The 18205-nt window shown below is 45.6% G+C and overlaps 1 protein-coding gene across 2 annotated transcripts in view; it reads left to right on the top strand.

The window, feature by feature from the left end:
* Positions 1-297: 297 nt before the first annotated feature.
* Positions 298-18205, top strand: part of FAM117A (family with sequence similarity 117 member A) — a 69483-nt gene continuing 51575 nt past the window's right edge. For both annotated transcript variants that reach the window (XM_060203674.1, XM_007525624.3), the window contains exon 1: positions 298-567. In XM_060203674.1, coding sequence (XP_060059657.1) covers positions 372-567 — 196 coding nt within the window. In that variant the 5' untranslated portion in view covers positions 298-371. The remainder of the gene's footprint in view (positions 568-18205) is intronic.

Raw genomic sequence — 18205 nt, 5'->3', positions numbered from 1 at the left:
TTGCATACTACCTGGGACTGGGTGTGACGCTCCCCTTTCCTGCATCTCCTCATTGGCGGTGCTCAAGAACCAGCCCTCTTTCGGGCGGACCAATCAGCGGCTCCTCGAACTCGGGGAAAGCAGCTGGGGGTGGGGCGTGGGTTGGGTCTTGGGGCGGATCGCTAGGCCTGTCGGCCAGTCATCCTCGGGAGAGGGAGGAGCAAGCTGTGGATTGGTTGGGAGGAGGGGTCTGGGGGTCCGTACGCGAATGAGAGCTCTGGGCTGAGGGGGCTGGTCTCCGCCCCGTAGGACAGATAAGCAGCCGCGGCGGGGACTGGGGGGCTGTGCGGGGCTCGCTGTGGGGCCGTGGCGGGTGGGCTGCCGAGCGGGCCATGGCGGGGGCTGCAGCGGGCGGCAGAGGAGGAGGTGCCTGGGGGCCGGGGCGCGGAGGGGCTGCGGGGCTCCGGCGGGGCTGCTCTCCTCCAGCCCCCGTCGGCTCCCCTCGGGCTGGGCTGCAGCCGCTCAGGGCCACGGTTCCCTTCCAGCTGCAGCAGCCGCACCAGCGGCGTGACGGGGGTAGCCGCGCAGGTGAGCTGGGCCTGGAGCGGGTTCCCGGGGAGGAGCCGTTGGGGGGAGGGGTGGGGGAGGGGGCGCGGGGTGATGTGAGGGGGGAACTGGAGCGGGGCGAGGGACGAGCAGGGGCGTCGCGCTGAGTCTGTGAGGGAGAAGGGAGCGAGAGCGAGGAGCCTTCAACGTGGGGTACCCCTTCAGGACCGTGTGTAGGGACTTGGGTCCGGTAGGTGAGAGGAGGGACCTGGCAGATGGAGGCCGGCTTTGGGGGCGTAACCGAAAAGTGGGCCGAGAAGTGAGGTTCGGGGGCGAGTGGAAGCAGCAGCCGGGGGGCGGCCGTGAGGTCTGAGCGGCGCGTGCTGCGGTCGGGACGCGGGCGAGACGGGGCGCCGAGCTAGTGGGCGCTGGGCGTCAGCACGGGGCGGGGGAGGGGCAGGGCCGGGAGCGCCCCGCCGAGCCATGTGTTACTTCTCCAACTTGAGTTTGGCCCCAGCATCCTGCGCTTCGGCAGTGGAATGAATTCCCTTCCTCACCGCTTTCACGTGTGCTTCCTTGGATGCCACCTCCGGGAGCTGATCCCATGCGAGCCGTTGGAATAAGTTAGTTTAATGGCTTTTACTGCCATGCAGACGCCACGCCGCGATCCCTCCCCCCATTTCTCCCTTGGCGAGGCTGAAGAGTTCGTGTGTGTTCCCAGACCATTGATCTGCTTAATATGGCCGTCTCATTCCAACTATCTCGAGTGCGTCTGTGTTTTGTCCTGGGCACTACCAGCCAACGTGGCAGTGGGGTGAGGACTACAATCAAGTGCACTGTGGCAAACACCCCCACTTTCTGAACAGCACCAAAACGATGTCTGAAAAGCTTAATGTAGTGGCTGGGGGGCGACCCGAGGAAAGAGCAAGCTTAACCTTGCTTTCACAGTCGGTTGCGACTGGTCTCTCACAAGTACAGGCTGTTAGGAATGGGAAAAGGAACCTACATGCACAAGGAGACTGGCAATAAATAAGTTGAAAGTGAGGCTTGCGTTTGATTCACACCAGATGTGAAAAGATCACTGCACACTTGCAAAGCCTTAAAGTCTACTAAATGTACAAAAGTCATGGTCCTTGCCTTCTAACAGTCAATGACATTCTCTGAATCAGAGTCTCGGGAACTTTTTGTGATTATTAAGTTTAATTGCTGCACATCCTTCTGAAAGTATAGCTGCAAAAGTGCTTTTCTCGGTAGGAATGCATTAAAGAGAGTTTCTGGGGCCTGAGAAGTGGCCGTGTAGATTAAGTATTAGATTCTCAAACATAAGGTCCAGAGTTCAGTCCCTTGCATCCCATCTGCCAGAGTGACATTCTGGCTTTCTCTCTCCCACTTAGTCTCTCTCATTGATAAATAAGCATTTAAAAAGAGGGTTCCTGAGGTAGAAAGACCTTTGGTCTGTCTGGGCTTCATTGTTAATGTTAGCTTTGCATATTGAAGCATAAACTTCCTCCAGTCTGGTAGCAAGATGGTGACCAGCCAGCAAAAGCCTGACTGTGTAGAGCAAGGCAAATTCATGCTTTTCGTAAGCTGTAAAGCAAACCACAAGACTGCAAACTTGTTGGTTTTCTTTGGGCTTCCTTGGAGTCCAGAGACTTTAGTAGAACAGTGAGCAACAGAAGTGTAAATCAGTCTGAGTTGAAATCAGCAGAAAACTTACCTGCATGGTATCTGGAAATCTATTAGTCATATTTTAAGAGCAGTCATTTTGTGTCTGCTATAGAACTAGTATTAAAAGGACAAACATTGGTGGATGATGTGGAAGGGAGGCGAGTATAGGTTTGGATAACTGGGTTCTTACAGGGCCTATTCCTTTTACAGGGCCAGAGGCACAGAGATATTGGTGAAAGGAGGGAAGTAGAGCTCTAAATAGCTTGTTAGTTAATTTAAGGCAAGCTAGAGTGTGGCCTCTTGTTTATGGATTGAGTTGATAAATTATTTCTCCACTGTTAGTATTCAGTGGCACCAATAAGGCACTCAGTGTATAATGGGGTATAGACTTTTAGAGAAGTAGAGGAGAGGAAACATAGAAGAGTGGCCTGAGCCTGTGGGCTTCTTTGTAGGCAGACATTAGGGGAAAGTATCTAACCTTTGGGGAGAACATCAGGTCTTTTATATGCTAATATTAACTTTTATGTGCACATTGTCTCCACAGCTTGAATTTGGGATGTGGCAGAAGGGGTTTCTTCTAGCCCAATTGAGTATAAATGATAGAAGGAAATGCCTTGTAGTCATAAACCCTTAAGAGAGTGAACTTGGTTATCAGATGCCTGGGTTGTTTTCAAATCCAGGTTCTGCCTTTTACTTCAACAAAAAAATATGTGGCTTAGAGGAAATCACTTGACTTTTCTGCCTCGGTCTCCTCATCTGTAAACATAACTACAAAAAGAATATCTACAACATAAAAATCAAGAATGTGGTGGTCCCGGAGGGTGGCGCAGTGGATAAAGCATTGGATTCTCAAGCACGAGATCCAGAGTTCAATCCCCGGCAGCACATGTGCCAGAGTGATGTCTGGTTCTTTTTCTCTCTCCTTATCTTCGTGAATAAATAAAATCTTAAAAAAAAAAATCAAGAATGTGGCCACAGTAATAGCATAGTGGTTATGCAAAAAGACTTTTATACCTGAGACTTTGAGGTCCCCAGTTCAATCCCCAGCACCACCATAAACCAGAATTGAGCAATGCTCTGAAAACAAAAACAAGCAAAAATAAAAACAAAAAAAACATCAAATGAGTTATGACTGAAGAGGTGGCCCAATGAATAAATAGGGTGTTGGACTCTCAAGTTCCATCCGGCACCACATATATACCAAAGTGATGCTCTGGTTCTCTATCTCATTAATCAGTCAATGAATATTTAAAACAAATCAAATGAGGCAATAGATATAAAAGAACAGTGCTTGGCACACAGAACATGCTGTGTTTACTGCCTCTCTCCTCCTCCCCCCAATTGGATGGAGCAAAGGCTTCACCTTTCTGAACCAATATTTTTAGATAGAGAAAAAGGGATAAAGGTAAAGACGCTACAGCACCAAAGCCTTCTCAGTGCAGTGGGGCCTGGACTCAAACCTGGGTTGTAGGCATAGCAAAGCAGGCATTCTCTGAGGTGAGCTATCTTGCTGGCCTACTCTTAATATTCTCTTTACCTAGCCAAGGTGAGAGCACTGTTGGCCAGAGCCCATTACCTTTTTAGGCTTCAAAGAGCAAAACCATATTGGTCTGAAACCAGTATTGCAGGTTTCAGAATTTCAGGGCTTCCCCTTACACATTCCCTCATCTTTTAAAATGAGCTGTTTAGATAGGGCTGTGAACCCAACAGTTTAAAAAAGACATGTGAGCTGGGCATAGGTTTCAAGAACAATTAAGTGTCATCACTGTTTCTGTTTCCCATCTCACCGTGATGTAGTGCTCAGAGCTGGGTAGTTAGTTTTCTCCCCACACATTCCCTGTTATTCTTGACAAGATATATTAGACCTTGTTAAAAAAAAAAAAAGTTCTTGTGTACACAGCAGGATTTGCCTTCTGCGACCATTCATCCAAAAAGGATGGTTTCATCAAGTGAGAGATGGCTTTGTTTTACGAACCTGGGTTAGAAGTGTGAAAGGCAGAAGAGAGTATAAAAAAAAAAAAAAAAGAGGGTCAACTGTAAGAAAACTAAGAGCCACTGGTGGGTAATAGACCCCAGGATAAATTCCTTACTTCAATTCCCCCTTAAATACTCATTTGTGTCTTAAGTCAAAGTTGGAGGCTGAGTTTTATGTTCTTTCAAGATCATTAAAGGTGGGTAGCACAAGAGTGGATTCCATTCTTACCTATTATTTTTTTCCCTCCAAAGATGTTTATTTTAAGAGAGAGAGAGGGAGAAACAGAATGAGAGAGTTGTTCCAACTATTCATGGAGTTATACTCATTTTGTCTTCCTTGCTCATATTTGGTGATGGGGAATAGAACCCAGAATCTCACACATTTACATGGACAGTGCACAACCTCATTGGCTCCCAACAGAATTCATTTATGCTTCAATTCTTTTTGCTGCAAATTTCTTACCTATTATGGTTAGTCTTTCTGTCTCCATATCCTTGGGATGAAGATAGTATTTAATCCGATTTTGTCATGTCTTCTCTACTAGGCGAGCCATACCGGGCCAGCTGGTTTCTGTGCAAGTTAGATGCTACCTGCGATTTATTTATTTGATAGGACAGACAAATTGAGAGGGGAGAGGGAGAGAGAGAGTGGGCTGGGCAGTGACACACTTGGTTTAGTGTACAAGGACCCAGGTTCAAGCCTACTTGCAGGGAGGTAGCTTCAGGAGCAGTGAAGCAGTGCTGCAGGTCTCTCTTTTTCCATGTAATCTCCCATTCCCCTTTCAAGTTTTCTTTTTTTTTTTTTTTAAATTTATTTCTTTATTGGGGAATTAATGTTTTACATTCAACAGTAAATACAATAGTTTGTACATGGATAACATTCCCCAGTTTCCCATTTAACAATACAAACCCCACTATGTCATTTATCATTCTTCACGGACCTCTATTCTCCCCACCCACCCACCCCAGAGTCTTTTACTTTGGTGCGATATGCCCCTCTCAAGTTTTCTATGTCCTATCAAAATTAGTAAATAAATAGAGGCAGAGAGACACCTGCAGCACTGTTTTACCACTTGTGAAACCTCCCTTCAGGTGGGAACTAGGGGCTTGAACCTTGGCCCTTGCTTATGGTAATGTTTGTGCTCAATTGGATGTGCTACCGCCCAATTCTGATGCTGCCTTGATTCTTTTTATTTTTATTATCTTTTATTTATTTATTGGATAGAGACAGCTAGAAATTGAGAGGAAAGGAAGTGATAGAGAGGGAGAGAGACTGAGAGACACCTGCAGCCCTGCTTTACCACTCGTGAATCTTCTACCCTGCAGGTGGGGACCGGGAGCTTGAACCTGGGTCCTGTAACACATGAGCTCAACCAAGTGTGCCACCACCTGGCCCCCGTTCTTTTTATTTTTCATTTTAATGAGAAAAATGGGGGGGGAGGGGAGAGAATGATCAGCTCTTTTGTATGGTGGTGCTGGGGATTGAACCGAGAAGCCTCAGGTATAAAAGGCTTTTGCATAACCATTATTTGTTTCCTCAACCCACAACCTCCATTCTTACCACAAGAACCTTCTTAAACAGAGGTTGGCAGTTATAGCCTACAGACCAAATCCAGTCCCCTGCCTGTTATTTATTTATTTTTTTTAGATTCATTCATTCATTCACTCACTTTTGGGGGGACCACCAGAGCATCACTTTGACACCTGTGGTGTTGAGTATCAAACTCAGGACCTCATGGTTGAGAGTTCAGTGAATATCTTCTGGGCTACAAAATTTATTTATTTATTTATTTAATTTTTTATTTATAAAAAGGAAACATTGACAAAACCATAGGATAATTAGGTACAACTTTGCACAATTCCCACCACCAGAACTCCGTATCCCTTCCCTTCCCCTGATAGCTTTCCTGTTCTTTAACCCTCTGGGAGTATGGACCCAAGATCATTGTGGGATGCAGAAGGTGGAAGGTCTGGCTTCTGTAATTGCTTCCCTGCTGAACATGGGTATTGACAGGTCAATCCATACTCCCAGCCTGTCTCTCTCTTTCCCTAGTGGGGAAGGGCTCTGGGGAAGCGGAGCTCCAGGACACATTGGTGGGGTTTTCTGTCCAGGGAAGTCTGGTCGGCATCCTGCTAGCATCTGGAACCTGGTGGTTGACAAGAGAGTTAACATACAAAGCCAAACAAATTGTTGACCAGTCATGGACCTAAGGACTGGAATAGTGCAGATGAAGAGTTGGGGGGTTTCCATTTTGTAGATAGCAAGTAGGCATATTTGAGTTAAATTCCAAAGGGTTTGTGGCTATCCTAGTTTTTTGTTTTTTTTCCTTTTCCTTTTGCCCCTGAGCCTGAATTCTGATATGCCAGTGGATCCAAGTTATTGTCTGGAGAGATGATGTCATGGCTGGAAAAAAGACCAGAAAGCTGGATCAGGGAAGAGAGTAGCTCCCTAATTTGGGAAAGGGGTATAAATATTGTTGACTGTAAACCCCATCGATTTGATGTGATCTGGGGCCCATGATTAGCTTAGGAGCCTGTGTGACCTCTGCATCCCTCTAGATCTGAGCTCACATTCTGTGGCTACAAGATTTATTAACAAGAGAAAGAAAAGTCGTGGGTGGGCAGGGGAGACAGAGAAGCTTGAGCATCACTCTGGCACATGCAGTGCTGGGAATTGCACTTACAGCTTCATGCCTGGGAGTTCACTGCTCCACCTTTGGTATCATATTTATTTATTTAAAGTTTTAAAACTATCTTTATTTATTTACTTATTGGATAGAGACAGCTGGAAATTGAGAGGGAAGGGGGGGATAGAGAGCAGGAGAGACAAAGAGACACCTTCAGCACTGCTTCACCACTTGTGAAGCTTTCCCCCTGCACTTGTGAAGCTCGATCCCCCTGGGGATAGAGAACTCGAACCTGGGTCCTTGCACATATTAATATGTGCATTCAACCAGGTGCGCCATCACCCAGCCCCCAATAATATATATATTATTTCTGTATAAAGATCAGTTTCAAATGTGTGTGATACATGTCCCCTCAGAAAGTTCTATGGAAACTGAGAAATGTTATGCATGTACAAACTATTGTATTTACTGTTGAATGTAAAACATTCCCCAATAAAGAAATAAAAAAAGAAAGAAAGTTCTATGGGGACAACTGCCTACAACTAACAAGTTTGTATCCTCATTTATATTTTAGGGAAAAAGAAAAGGTAGATCATCAGGTTCCAAGACAGTCTTTTTGTCTTTTTTTTTTTTTCCTCCCCTCCAGGGTTATTGCTGTGGCTCAGATGAATCCACTGCTCCTGGAGGCTTTTTCCCTTTTGTTGCCCTTGCTGTTTTTTTTATCGCTGTTGTGGTTGTTATTGATGTCATTGTTGTTGCATAGGGCAGAGAGAAATGGAGAGAGGAGGGGAAGACAAAGATAGGCAGCTGCAGGCCTGCTTCACCACTGCCCTGCAGGTGGGGAGCTGGGGGCTCGAACCGGGATGCTTACTCTTGCTCTTCGCACCACATCTGCTTAACCTGCTGCGCTACTGCCTGACTCCCCAGTTCTTAGTCTTTGTACTAGATCAGCACATGCGAATTTAGGCTACCAACTCCTACGACATGTTCAGTAGACATAGCTAATTTGGATTTACATAAAAATTTGTCAGCCAGGTTCAGTCCCTAGTGCCACCATAAGCCAGAACTAAGCAGTGCTCTGGTTAAAAGTCAAAAAGACAAAACAAACAAAAAAAATGCTAGGTAAATCTGTTCTCTCTATCTCTCCCTAACAGCTATTTATTACATATGGGAGAAAATCGCACATGAGGAAGATAGACACCAGAGTATCACTATTGTAAATGTGCTGGGGATTGAATTGAGAATCTGAAGCTTATAAATTCAATGCTTTAATAACTGAGCCATTTCCCCAGCCACTTCTCATTACTTTTCTAAAAAATATATAAGTGATCGTTTGAATACATATTTATTTTTAGATAAAGACAGAAATTGAGAGGGAAGGTAGAGATAGAGAGTAGGAAAACACCAGTAGCACGGCTTCACTGTTCGCAAAGCTACCTTCTTTTTTTAAAAAAAAAAAAAATTTATGTATTCCCTTTTATTGTCCTTGTTGTTTTATTGTTGTTTTATGTCATCGTTGTTGGATAGGACAGAGAGAAATGGAGAGAGGAGGGGAAGACAGAGAGGGGGATAGAAAGAGAGACACCTGCAGACCTGCTTCACCGCTTGTGAAGCAGCTCCCCACCTGGGGAGCCGGGGGCTCTAACCGGGATCCATAGCTGGTCCTTGTGCTTTGGTCCACGTGTGCTTAACCTGCTGTGCTACCGCCCGACTCCCCGTGAAGCTACCTTCTTTCTATAGGTGTTTACCACCAGCCCTTTCATTACCTTTTTTTAATTTATATAGATATTTTTAAATTTTATTATCGGATAAAGAGAAATTAAGAGCAGAGGGGAGATAGATAGAGAGAGACAGAGAAACACCTGCAGCCCTGCTTCACCACTAGTGAAGCTTTCCCTCTGCTGGTGGGGACCAGGGACTTGAACCTGCGTCCTTGTGCACTGTAGTGTGTGCGCTTAACCAGGTGTGCTACCACCTGGTCCCACTTCACTCCTTTTTATTTACCTGAGAAGATCATTGAGCACTAGCTGTAGCCATAGCTGCTCTAAACTACTGGCTTCCCTCAGGGGCATGGGAAGGGTTTATTTCAAATGTCAACTAGGTCCTTCAAGATGGCCTTTTCAGTGAATATAAGGTAGCATTGTTATTAGTAATGTTACTGGTAATTGTTTTTTTTTTTCCTTTTGTTGCCTTCGTTTATTGTTGTTGTTGGATAGGACAGAGAGAAATGGTGAGAGGAGGGGAAGACAGAGAGGGTGAGAGAAAGACACCAGCAAACCTGCTTTACCGACTATGAAGTGAACCCCCTGCAGGTGGGAGCCAGGGGCTTGAACTGGGATCGTTAGGCCTGTCCTTGCGCTACGTGTGCTTAACCCACTGCACCACCGCCCAGCTCCCTACTGATAATTATTAAACACCTTTCTTTGCAGTGCTGTGAAACTTAGTCCTTGGGGGATGGGTGTTTAGTAGGTCTGGAACTACATACAGGAGATTTCCTATTAAAGATCCTAGGACAAAGCTTTCATCAAATATTGCTCCATCAAACAATGGTACCAGAAACTGCCTGGAGATGAAGATAGAGTACACCCTTTCTATGCTAAGGAGTCATCTTGCTGTAATGAAGCTTGGGGGTACAGTTCAAATCCTTTAAGAGCTACAATTGTTCTTCAGACCTCTGTGATTAAGCAACTTCTGTTTGGGAAGCACTGAAAAAAAAAACAGTCATTTTCCAGCCTCACACTGCTAACTTGCTTTTTGACAGCTTCAGTAGCATCAGGCACATGGTCAGCAAAATGCACTGCTGAAGTGTCTGACTCTTAAATGTTATCACCAGTAACAACATCCTTGAAGTTAGTGGTGATGTTGCCTAGCTGCCTTATCCCTTTGGTACCTAGAGAGGTGTGGGTCCATGTGTTCTTCAATATTTTTCATCCCAGAGGCTTGTTATTACATGGAAAGGTTTTCCACTTAACACAGCTTGGAGATTTTTAAACCATTGAGGTCAGAGGGGGAGGAGTAAGAATAACAGTGGAATGTGGTGATAAGAGGACATCCTTCTCTCTGCTTCAAATATAGATCTTTAGGGAATTTATGACAGGATTGTAAGACTTTCATAATCACGGTGGAAGTTTTAGTGTTGATAAAGTGCTTGATGAGTTTTAATTGCCAGAGAATACTTTCCATACATTTTGTTTGTTTGTTTGCTTATGCTGAATGCCATGTTATCATGGTACCTCAACTACCCCTTCTTGGTTAGTGGAATCATTAGAAATAAAGTGTCCTGGGAGTCAGGCAGTAGTGCAGCGGGTTAAGCACACGTGGCGCAATGCGCAAGGACCGACTTAAGGATCCCGGTTCGAGTCCTCGGCTCCCTACTTGCAGGAGAGTCCCTTCACAGGTGGTGAAGCAGGTCTGCAGGTGTCTCTCTTTCTCTCCCTTTCTCTGTCTTCCCCATATCTCTCCATTTCTTTCTGTGCTATCCAACAACAATGACATCAATAACAACAACAACTACAACAATAAAACAAGGGCAACAAAAGGGGAAATAAATAAATAAATAAAAAGAAATAAAGTGTCCTCTTCCATATTCTCGTAGAATTCTTGAAAGAACTTTTAACCAAACGATTCAGTCTTTAGGGTGTGACATATATTCTGAGGCTAGTCTGGTTTTTGAGTTCATATTGACACTATGCTATTTGACACTAGCTCAAATGCTTTACTAGACTTAGCTGGGCTTGCTTATTCTATAGGAAGTTGGGAACCCTTTCCCAAATCTGGAAGGGAAAACCTTGTTTCTTTCCTAGTTCCAAGCGAGGGTGGGTGTCCCCTGCAAATTACTTTAGAGAGGGTGGAGAGTGTCTTTGCGTATTGATGTGCCCCTCCAGCTAACCTCTCCCTGTTTCCCCCAGTGAAAGTTGCCCTTCTTTGTCATAGAAGAGGAAGCAGGGGAGAGTGGAAGCAGAGAAAAGATGAGTGAGGAATCTGGTCAGCCACCTGTGTCTGAGATGAGTCTTCACAGAGAGCTCTGTTACTTAGTTTGCAGGGTTATGGATTAACTAAACATTAGCTAACTCTATTCACATTGTTAGTTCAAAACCAAATCCCGATCTCTGAGAGAAAAGAGTTTTGGATTATATCTGAAGTTATAAATTATCTGTGCTCCAGTTCCTCTCCAGTTGTGGGGAGCTTGTGAAGGGGCCCTTGTTCTTGGGAACAGCTGTATGGTGGGAGGTTCTGTGCAGCTGGCTGCTCACACTCAGGCCTTTCGCTCATGGTCCCCACTGAACCTCCTGGTTTTGAAAACACTTCCTGGCACTTTGCTTTCTCCTCCACACTTTTCTTCAGGGTCATTACATAGCTGAATGCCCAGCTTGGAGTCATTTAAATGTTTGTTCTCAGGCCTGAATAAGCCTTAGTTGACTTTTACTGTGTGGGAGCCCCACAGCCAATCAAGGGTGACTTTAATGAACTTAAAGGAATGCTATCAAAGTATTTCATAATAGGAAAACTTTTCATTCCAGCCCCTGGGGAACCTGGAACTGAAGTCTGGGCTATGTGCAGACATTCACTCTGCCCTGCTCACAAGCCCCAGACAGCTGACACTGGGGGTGGATGGAGTGTCTTGGACTCATCTCTGCCTGTACATTAGCAGCTCTGGCTTCCAGCTCTCTAATAAAAAGGGGTGGAGGGGGAGGCCTGGGAAGATTCCTCTGAGAGCTTTGGTTGATCTGAAGGGGCAGACCTGTGATCAGGTTGGGAATTTCTTTCCCTCTCCCTCTCCCTCCCCCGCCCCTCCCCTCCCCCTCCCCTCCCCCTCTCCCTCATTCTCTCCCTCACCCTCATTCTCTCCCTCACCCTCATCTTTTAATGATGTACTTATTTACTTAGAGAAGGCAGGAGGGGCCGGCTGTGGCATGCCTGGTAGAGTGCAGACATTACATTGTGTAAGGACTCAGGTTCAAGCCCCTAGTCCCTATCTGCAAGGGAGAAGTTTCATGAGTAGTGAAGCAGTGCTGCATGTGTTTCTCTCTCTCTCTGCTCATCTCTTTCCCTATTTCCTCTCAGTTTCTCTCTGTCTCTAGTGAAAACAAACAAGAAAATATTTAAAGAGAGGGAGAAGGCAGAAGTGAGAGAAAAAACAAACAAAATGCTATATTTTTTTATATTGTGGCCAAACTCTGGACCTCATACTTAAAAGTTCAGCACTTTATCCACTTCTTCTAGCGTTTGCCAGCACTTTATCCACTGTACTACCAGGCCACAGGTATTCCCTCTTCTCTTCCCTCCTCTTCCCTTCCCTCCTCTTCTCTTCCCTCCTCTTCTCTTCTCTCCTCTTCTCTTCCCTCCTCTTCTCTTCCCTCCTCTTCTCTTCCCTCCTCTTCTCTTCCCTCCTCTTCTCTTCCCTCCTCTTCTCTTCCCTCCTCTTCTCTTCCCTCCTCTTCTCTTCCCTCCTCTTCCCTTCCCTCCTCTTCTCTTCTCTCCTCTTCTCTTCTCTCCTCTTCTCTTCCCTCCTCTTCTCTTCCCTCCTCTTCTCTTCCCTCCTCTTCTCTTCCCTCCTCTTCTCTTCCCTCCTCTTCTCTTCCCTCCTCTTCTCTTCCCTCCTCTTCTTTTCCCTCCTCTTCCCTCCTCTTCTCTTCCCTCCTCTTCTCTTCCCTCCTCTTCCCTTCCCTCCTCTTCTCTTCTCTCCTCTTCCCTTCCCTCCTCTTCTCTTCCCTCCTCTTCTCTTCCCTCCTCTTCTCTTCCCTCCTCTTCTCTTCCCTCCTCTTCTCTTCCCTCCTCTTCTCTTCTCTCCTCTTCTCTTCTCTCCTCTTCTCTTCTCTCCTCTTCTCTTCCCTCCTCTTCCCTTCCCTCCTCTTCTCTTCCCTCCTCTTCTCTTCCCTCCTCTTCCCTTCCCTTCCCTTCCTTTCCCCTCCCCTCCCCTCCCCTCCCCTCCCCTCCTATGTAAACACAACTTCTCAGGATGGGATGCCTCTTCTTTGACCCTGAGCTCCTTGTTTTGCAAATGTTAGGTGGCTTTTTGGAGTGGCCATGATAAACTCACATAGTTATGCGAGGTCTAATTTGCCACCAGCTGTGCCCCTTGAATCTAAGATCATTGAGTTATTACCCTCTTAAGAGAAAGGTAGTGTTAACTATACAACTCTGAAAGCAGTTCACCATATCCACAAGTGACTAAAATACAAATATACATTCAAGCTGGTGACAGCCTTGGATGAAAGAATGCTCAGAGTTAGGTAGAGTTCTATAGAGAGCTGGTTTGTTGCCAATAGACCCCTCCCCCCCTTTTTTAAAAATTAGCTAGCATATTTTCCCTAAGGTTAAACTAAGTTTTTACTTTCCTTTCCCTTCTAAAAGTGACATTTTATGGCCTTGTCTGGTCAGCTGTGTTCCTTATTCAAATCTTGTTAGTCCCTTCTTCCTCTTGGTGGAAATTATGTGCCTGCCTTTTTAAAAGGTAGGCACCTCATGTTTCAAGTTCAAGTGCAATGGAACTCACCCTGCAGCTTGAAGAGATTTGAATGTTTTTGCAGAGGGAGGGCCAGGGCTGATGGGGAGTGGCCTACTCAATAAATACTTGTTAGATTGAGTTGCTGGAAAGGCAACCAGGCTGGGGAGAATGAGCTACACTTCCCCCAGGCTAACTCAAATTGGTTTTTCCCACTCTGGTCCCCACATACTGTGCCCCCTTTATAATACCTCTCTTTTACTCCATACAAGGCAGCCCCCTGAAGTGAGTGTTCTCTCTCTCCTTAAATCATTGCTCTCCTATTCATCCTGGTCACTGGGCTTCAAGCCCAGCTGGTGGCAAAAATGTGGCATTTCCAGGGATGTCATTGCAGGGCCTGTAGGTTCTTTTCCCCGGCATGTAAAGCCAGAATCTGAACTGGGGCAGATTGATCCATGGAAACAGCTAGTGTCAAAGATTTTGTTTAAGAAACAAACCAACAAAAAACCAAAACAGAAAACCTGGTACCTGGCTGTATGCTTTAAGTGGATATGAGTGAGAGGTCAGGGAACCCAAAGTGGATGCTGGCCGACTCTTCACTTCAGGTAGATTGCACCAAATTCCGTTTTTTTTTTTTTTTTAATTTCTTTATTGGGGAATTGATATTTTACATTCAACAGTAAATACAATAGTTTTCACATGCATAACATTCCCCAGTTTTCCATATAACAGTACAACCCCCACTAGGTCCTCTATCATCCTTCATGGACCTGTATTCTCCCCACCCACCCACCCCAGAGTCTTTTACTTTGGTGTGATATGCCAAATCCATTTCAGGTTCTACTTGTGGCACCAAATTCCTTATAGTGTTTTTGTTTTGTTTTGTTTAATGGCAACAGAGAGATAGAGGGAAGGGGGGCCGGTTCGTGGCACACCTGACTGAGGGCATGTGTTACAATGTGCAAGGACCCAGGTTTGAGCCCCCAGTTTCCACCTGCATAGGAAAAGCTTTGCAAGTGGTGAAGCAGTGTTGCAGGTCCCTCTCCCTCTCCCTCTCCCTCTCCCTCTCCCTCTCCCTCTCCCTCTTCCTCTTCCTCTCCCTCTCCCTCTCCCTCTCTCTCTATTACTCCCCTCATGGTTTCTGGCTGTCTCTATCCAATAAATAAATAAATACAATTTGAAAAATTTTTTAAAAAGTTGAGAGGGAAAGAGGAAGAAAGAGAGACTCGGAGCACTGCTTTTCTGCTCATGAAGCTTCCCCTCTATGGGTGAGGACTGGGGGCTTGGACCTGGGTACTTGTGCATGATAATGTGTGTGCTCTACTGGGTACACCATCACCTGGGCCCTTGCAGTGTTATCTGAACCGGAATCAGTGACTTCTTTTGGCTGGGAGAGCAGAACTGTCTGTTGGCCTAGCATGGCTTCAGAGGTGTTATCATACTGGGCAAACCCCACCCCCCCAATTCCACAACCTTTCCCTTATGCAAACTAGGCAGTGTCCTGTGATGCAAAGCCCTGTTTCTCGTCTTCCTACCACCAAATGGGAAAATGCTGGAAAAGTGATGCCACCACCTCCCTCCCTAAGCCCTGGGCTCATAAACTGCCAAGCATGGGATCTGTGTTCCCTGCCTTTAAAGTTCCAACCACAGGCTTCTGTCTTAAAGTCACCTGACTCAAGGTGACTTAAAAAAAATTTTTTTTAAATATCTATTTACTCCCTTTTGTTGCCTTTGTTGTTTTATTGTTGTAGTTATTATTGTTATCGATGTTGTTGTTGTTGGGTAGAAAGAGAGAAATGGAGAGAGGAGGGGAAGACAGAGGGGCAGAGAAAGACACCTGTAGACCTGCTTCGCCGCTTGCAAAGCTACCCCCCTGCAGGTGGGAAGCCAGTTAAAATTTTTTTTTTTAATATTTATTTACTTATTTTCCCTTTTTGTTGCCCTTGTCTTTTATTGTTGTTGTAGTTATTATTGTTGTTGTTCATGTCATTGTTGTTGGATAGGACAGAGAGAAATGGAGAGAGGAGGGGAAGAAAGAGGGGGAGAGAAAGAGAGACACCTGCAGACCTGCTTCACTGTCTGTGAAGCAACTCCCCTGCAGGTGGGGAGCCAGCGGTTCCAGCCGGGATCCTTACTCTGGTCCTTGCACTTCGCACTACGTGTGCTTAACCTGTTGCGCTACTGCCCGACTCCCTCACGGTAACTTTGAACAGAGTAAACTGTGATGGGGAGGGAACAAAAGGCAGCTTCTCTTGTCTGCTTCTCTCTTCTCTCCCCTACCCCACAAACTGCCTTCCCTTTAAGAGTTTCCTGTGCTTTGTGCATGTTTGATCACCCACATGGCTTTGAGAACACATTGCTGATAACTCATGTGTTCTCTGCCCCACACCTGCAAGCTGGCTGAAAACCTGCCACAAAGCCCATGTTTGGGGATTGTGTTTTCAACTCCTGCCCATCAGATAGGACATGCAAACTGGGGTTGAGAGTGGAGGTGAAGAGCATATATCATGATAGAGGGGTACAGAGAGTTTTCATAATATTGCATCATCTGGATTTAGAGGTGGGGATAGGGAAACAGCTCAAGTCATATCGATGTAGTGTGCACACATCTTCTTTTAATCTTATATTTATTTATTTTTTACTTTTTTATCTGCCTCCAGAGTTATCGCTGGGGCTCGGTGCCTACACTACGAATCCAGTGCTCCTGGAGGCCACCCTTTTCCCATTGTTGTTGCTGCTGTTATTGGATAGGACAGAGAGAAATTGAGAAAGGAGGGGAAGACAGTGGGAGAGAAAGACAGACACCTACAGACGTGCTTCACCTCTCAGGAAGTGACCCCTTTGCAGATGGGGATCCGGGGGCTTGAACCAGAATCTTTGCACCTGTCCTTGCACTTGGCACTATGTGCACTTAACCTAGTTGCCACTGCCTGGCCCCCATGTGTACACATCCTAATGCTGAGAGCAGGTCATGGAATCTTGTTTTGTACAACCAAAATCCTGGATAGTTCTGAGTTAACAGGAGACTAAAACAGCTGCTTCTGTGGAAAGAATCTGCCATTCTCTTGGCTGGAAGGCCCCCAGATTAATTTGTAATACTTAGGGAAGTTGAGAATTGAGATGGTTTTAATTTTGACAATGTGTTCCATTTCTTTAGCTCTTTCATGCTCAACTTTATAATGTTAAATACTTCTCATCATCATCACAACAGTTCCCTGGGTACAGGTAGCATTTAACTTGTTTTTGCAGATAAGGAAATCAAGGCCGAGAAAGGAAGTGACTTGCCCCAAACCAAGTGACTAACAAAACCTTATTGCTCCTAGTCCAGGCTGCTTCCAACTTATGTCTGGAGTGCTCTGTTGTCTGTTGGCCATTGGGTGGTTTTGGAGGTGTGATCAGACTGGAAGCCCTCTCTCTCAGGCCAGGGTCCATCTTATGATCTGAGGCTATAAATTTCCTCCAAGGTGGGCATCCTTTGCTGCCTGCCCAGAACACTTCCAGCCTTTGGTTCTCTCTGCTTGTGTTATCTGTATTCCAGGAGCAGAGATTCATGTGTTGAATTAACCAAAATAAGGCTGGGGAGATAGCTTAATGGTTATACAAAAAACTTTCAAGCCTAAGGCTCTGAACTCCCAAGTTCAGTCTTCAACACCACGACAAGCCAGAGCTGAGTAGTAAGTACTCTGGTCTGCCTGTCTGTGTCTCTCTGTTTCTCCCCCCCCCCCATTTAAAAGTAAATAAAATTAACCAAAAGAGAATTGGAAAGGGATATTTCCTAGAAGAAAAAAAGATTATTACTATTATTTTTTTAAAAGTACCTTTATGGGGACAGGCGCACCTGGTTAAGCGCTCATGTCACAGTGCACAAGGACACAGATTCAAGCCCCTGGTCCCCACCTGCAGGGGGAAAGCTTCATGAGTGGTGAAGCAGGGCTGCAGGTGTCTCTCTGTCTCTCTCCCTATCACCCTCTCCCCTCTCAATTTCTCTCTGTCTCTATCAAATAATAAGTAAAAAGAATCTAGATTAAAAAAAATGAAAGCACCTTTGGGGGGTGGGGGGTGGGGACTGGTGGAACCCTATAGAAACACCCGGGAATGTACGTAACTCGTGGGGGCTGGGTGTAGGTGGCCTTGGGTCGTCATGATGACTTAGTTTTCCCTGTAGGGAACTCCTAGTTCAGCCTTCTCTCCCACTTCACATCTATCAGAGCATGTCTCCATACTTTAGGTTAACTAAAGTTAACCTGGTAGTGGAGTCAATGGGTCTCTGCCTTTGTGAGACCAGCATGTGCCTCGTAAAGGGATTAGCAGGGATTTAAAACTCCAGAAGATAGCTCTTTCTAGGGACTTGATACTCTGGACAGTTCCCTAACCCTCTGGACACTCCCAAGATGGTATCAACACAAACCAGAATATCTATCGAAATACTCTTATTTATTCCTTTTAAAATTTACTTTCATTGATGATTACTATTTTTATTATTTTTACTGGAGCACTGCTCAGCTCTGGCTTATGGTGGTGTGGGGGACTGAACCTAGGACTTGGAAGACTCAGGCATGAGAGTCTTTCTGCATAACCATGCATCTACCCCCCCCCCATTTAAAAACAATTTTTAAAATATTTTTTTAATTTGCTTTCCCCCCCTTTTGTTGCCCTTGTTTTATTGTTGTAATTAATGTTGTCATTGTTGGATAGGAAAGAAATGGAGAGAGGGTGGAAAAAAGAAAGAAATGGAGAGAGGATGGAAAGACAGAGATGGGGAGAGAAAAATACCTGCAGACCTGCTTCACCTGTGAAGCGACTCCCCTGCAGGTGGGGAACCAGGGTCTCGAACTGGTATCCTTACATGAGTCCTTGCGCTTTGCTTCACCTGCACTTAACCCACTGCGCTACCACCGGACCCCCCACCCCTTTATTTTTAACCAGAGCATTGTTCAGCTTGTGTTTATGGTGGTGCTGGGGGATT

The sequence above is a fragment of the Erinaceus europaeus genome, chromosome 12 (genome assembly GCF_950295315.1).
Source record: "Erinaceus europaeus chromosome 12, mEriEur2.1, whole genome shotgun sequence".
Lineage (NCBI taxonomy): Eukaryota > Metazoa > Chordata > Mammalia > Eulipotyphla > Erinaceidae > Erinaceus > Erinaceus europaeus.
This window is presented reverse-complemented; position numbering and strand designations above follow the sequence as displayed.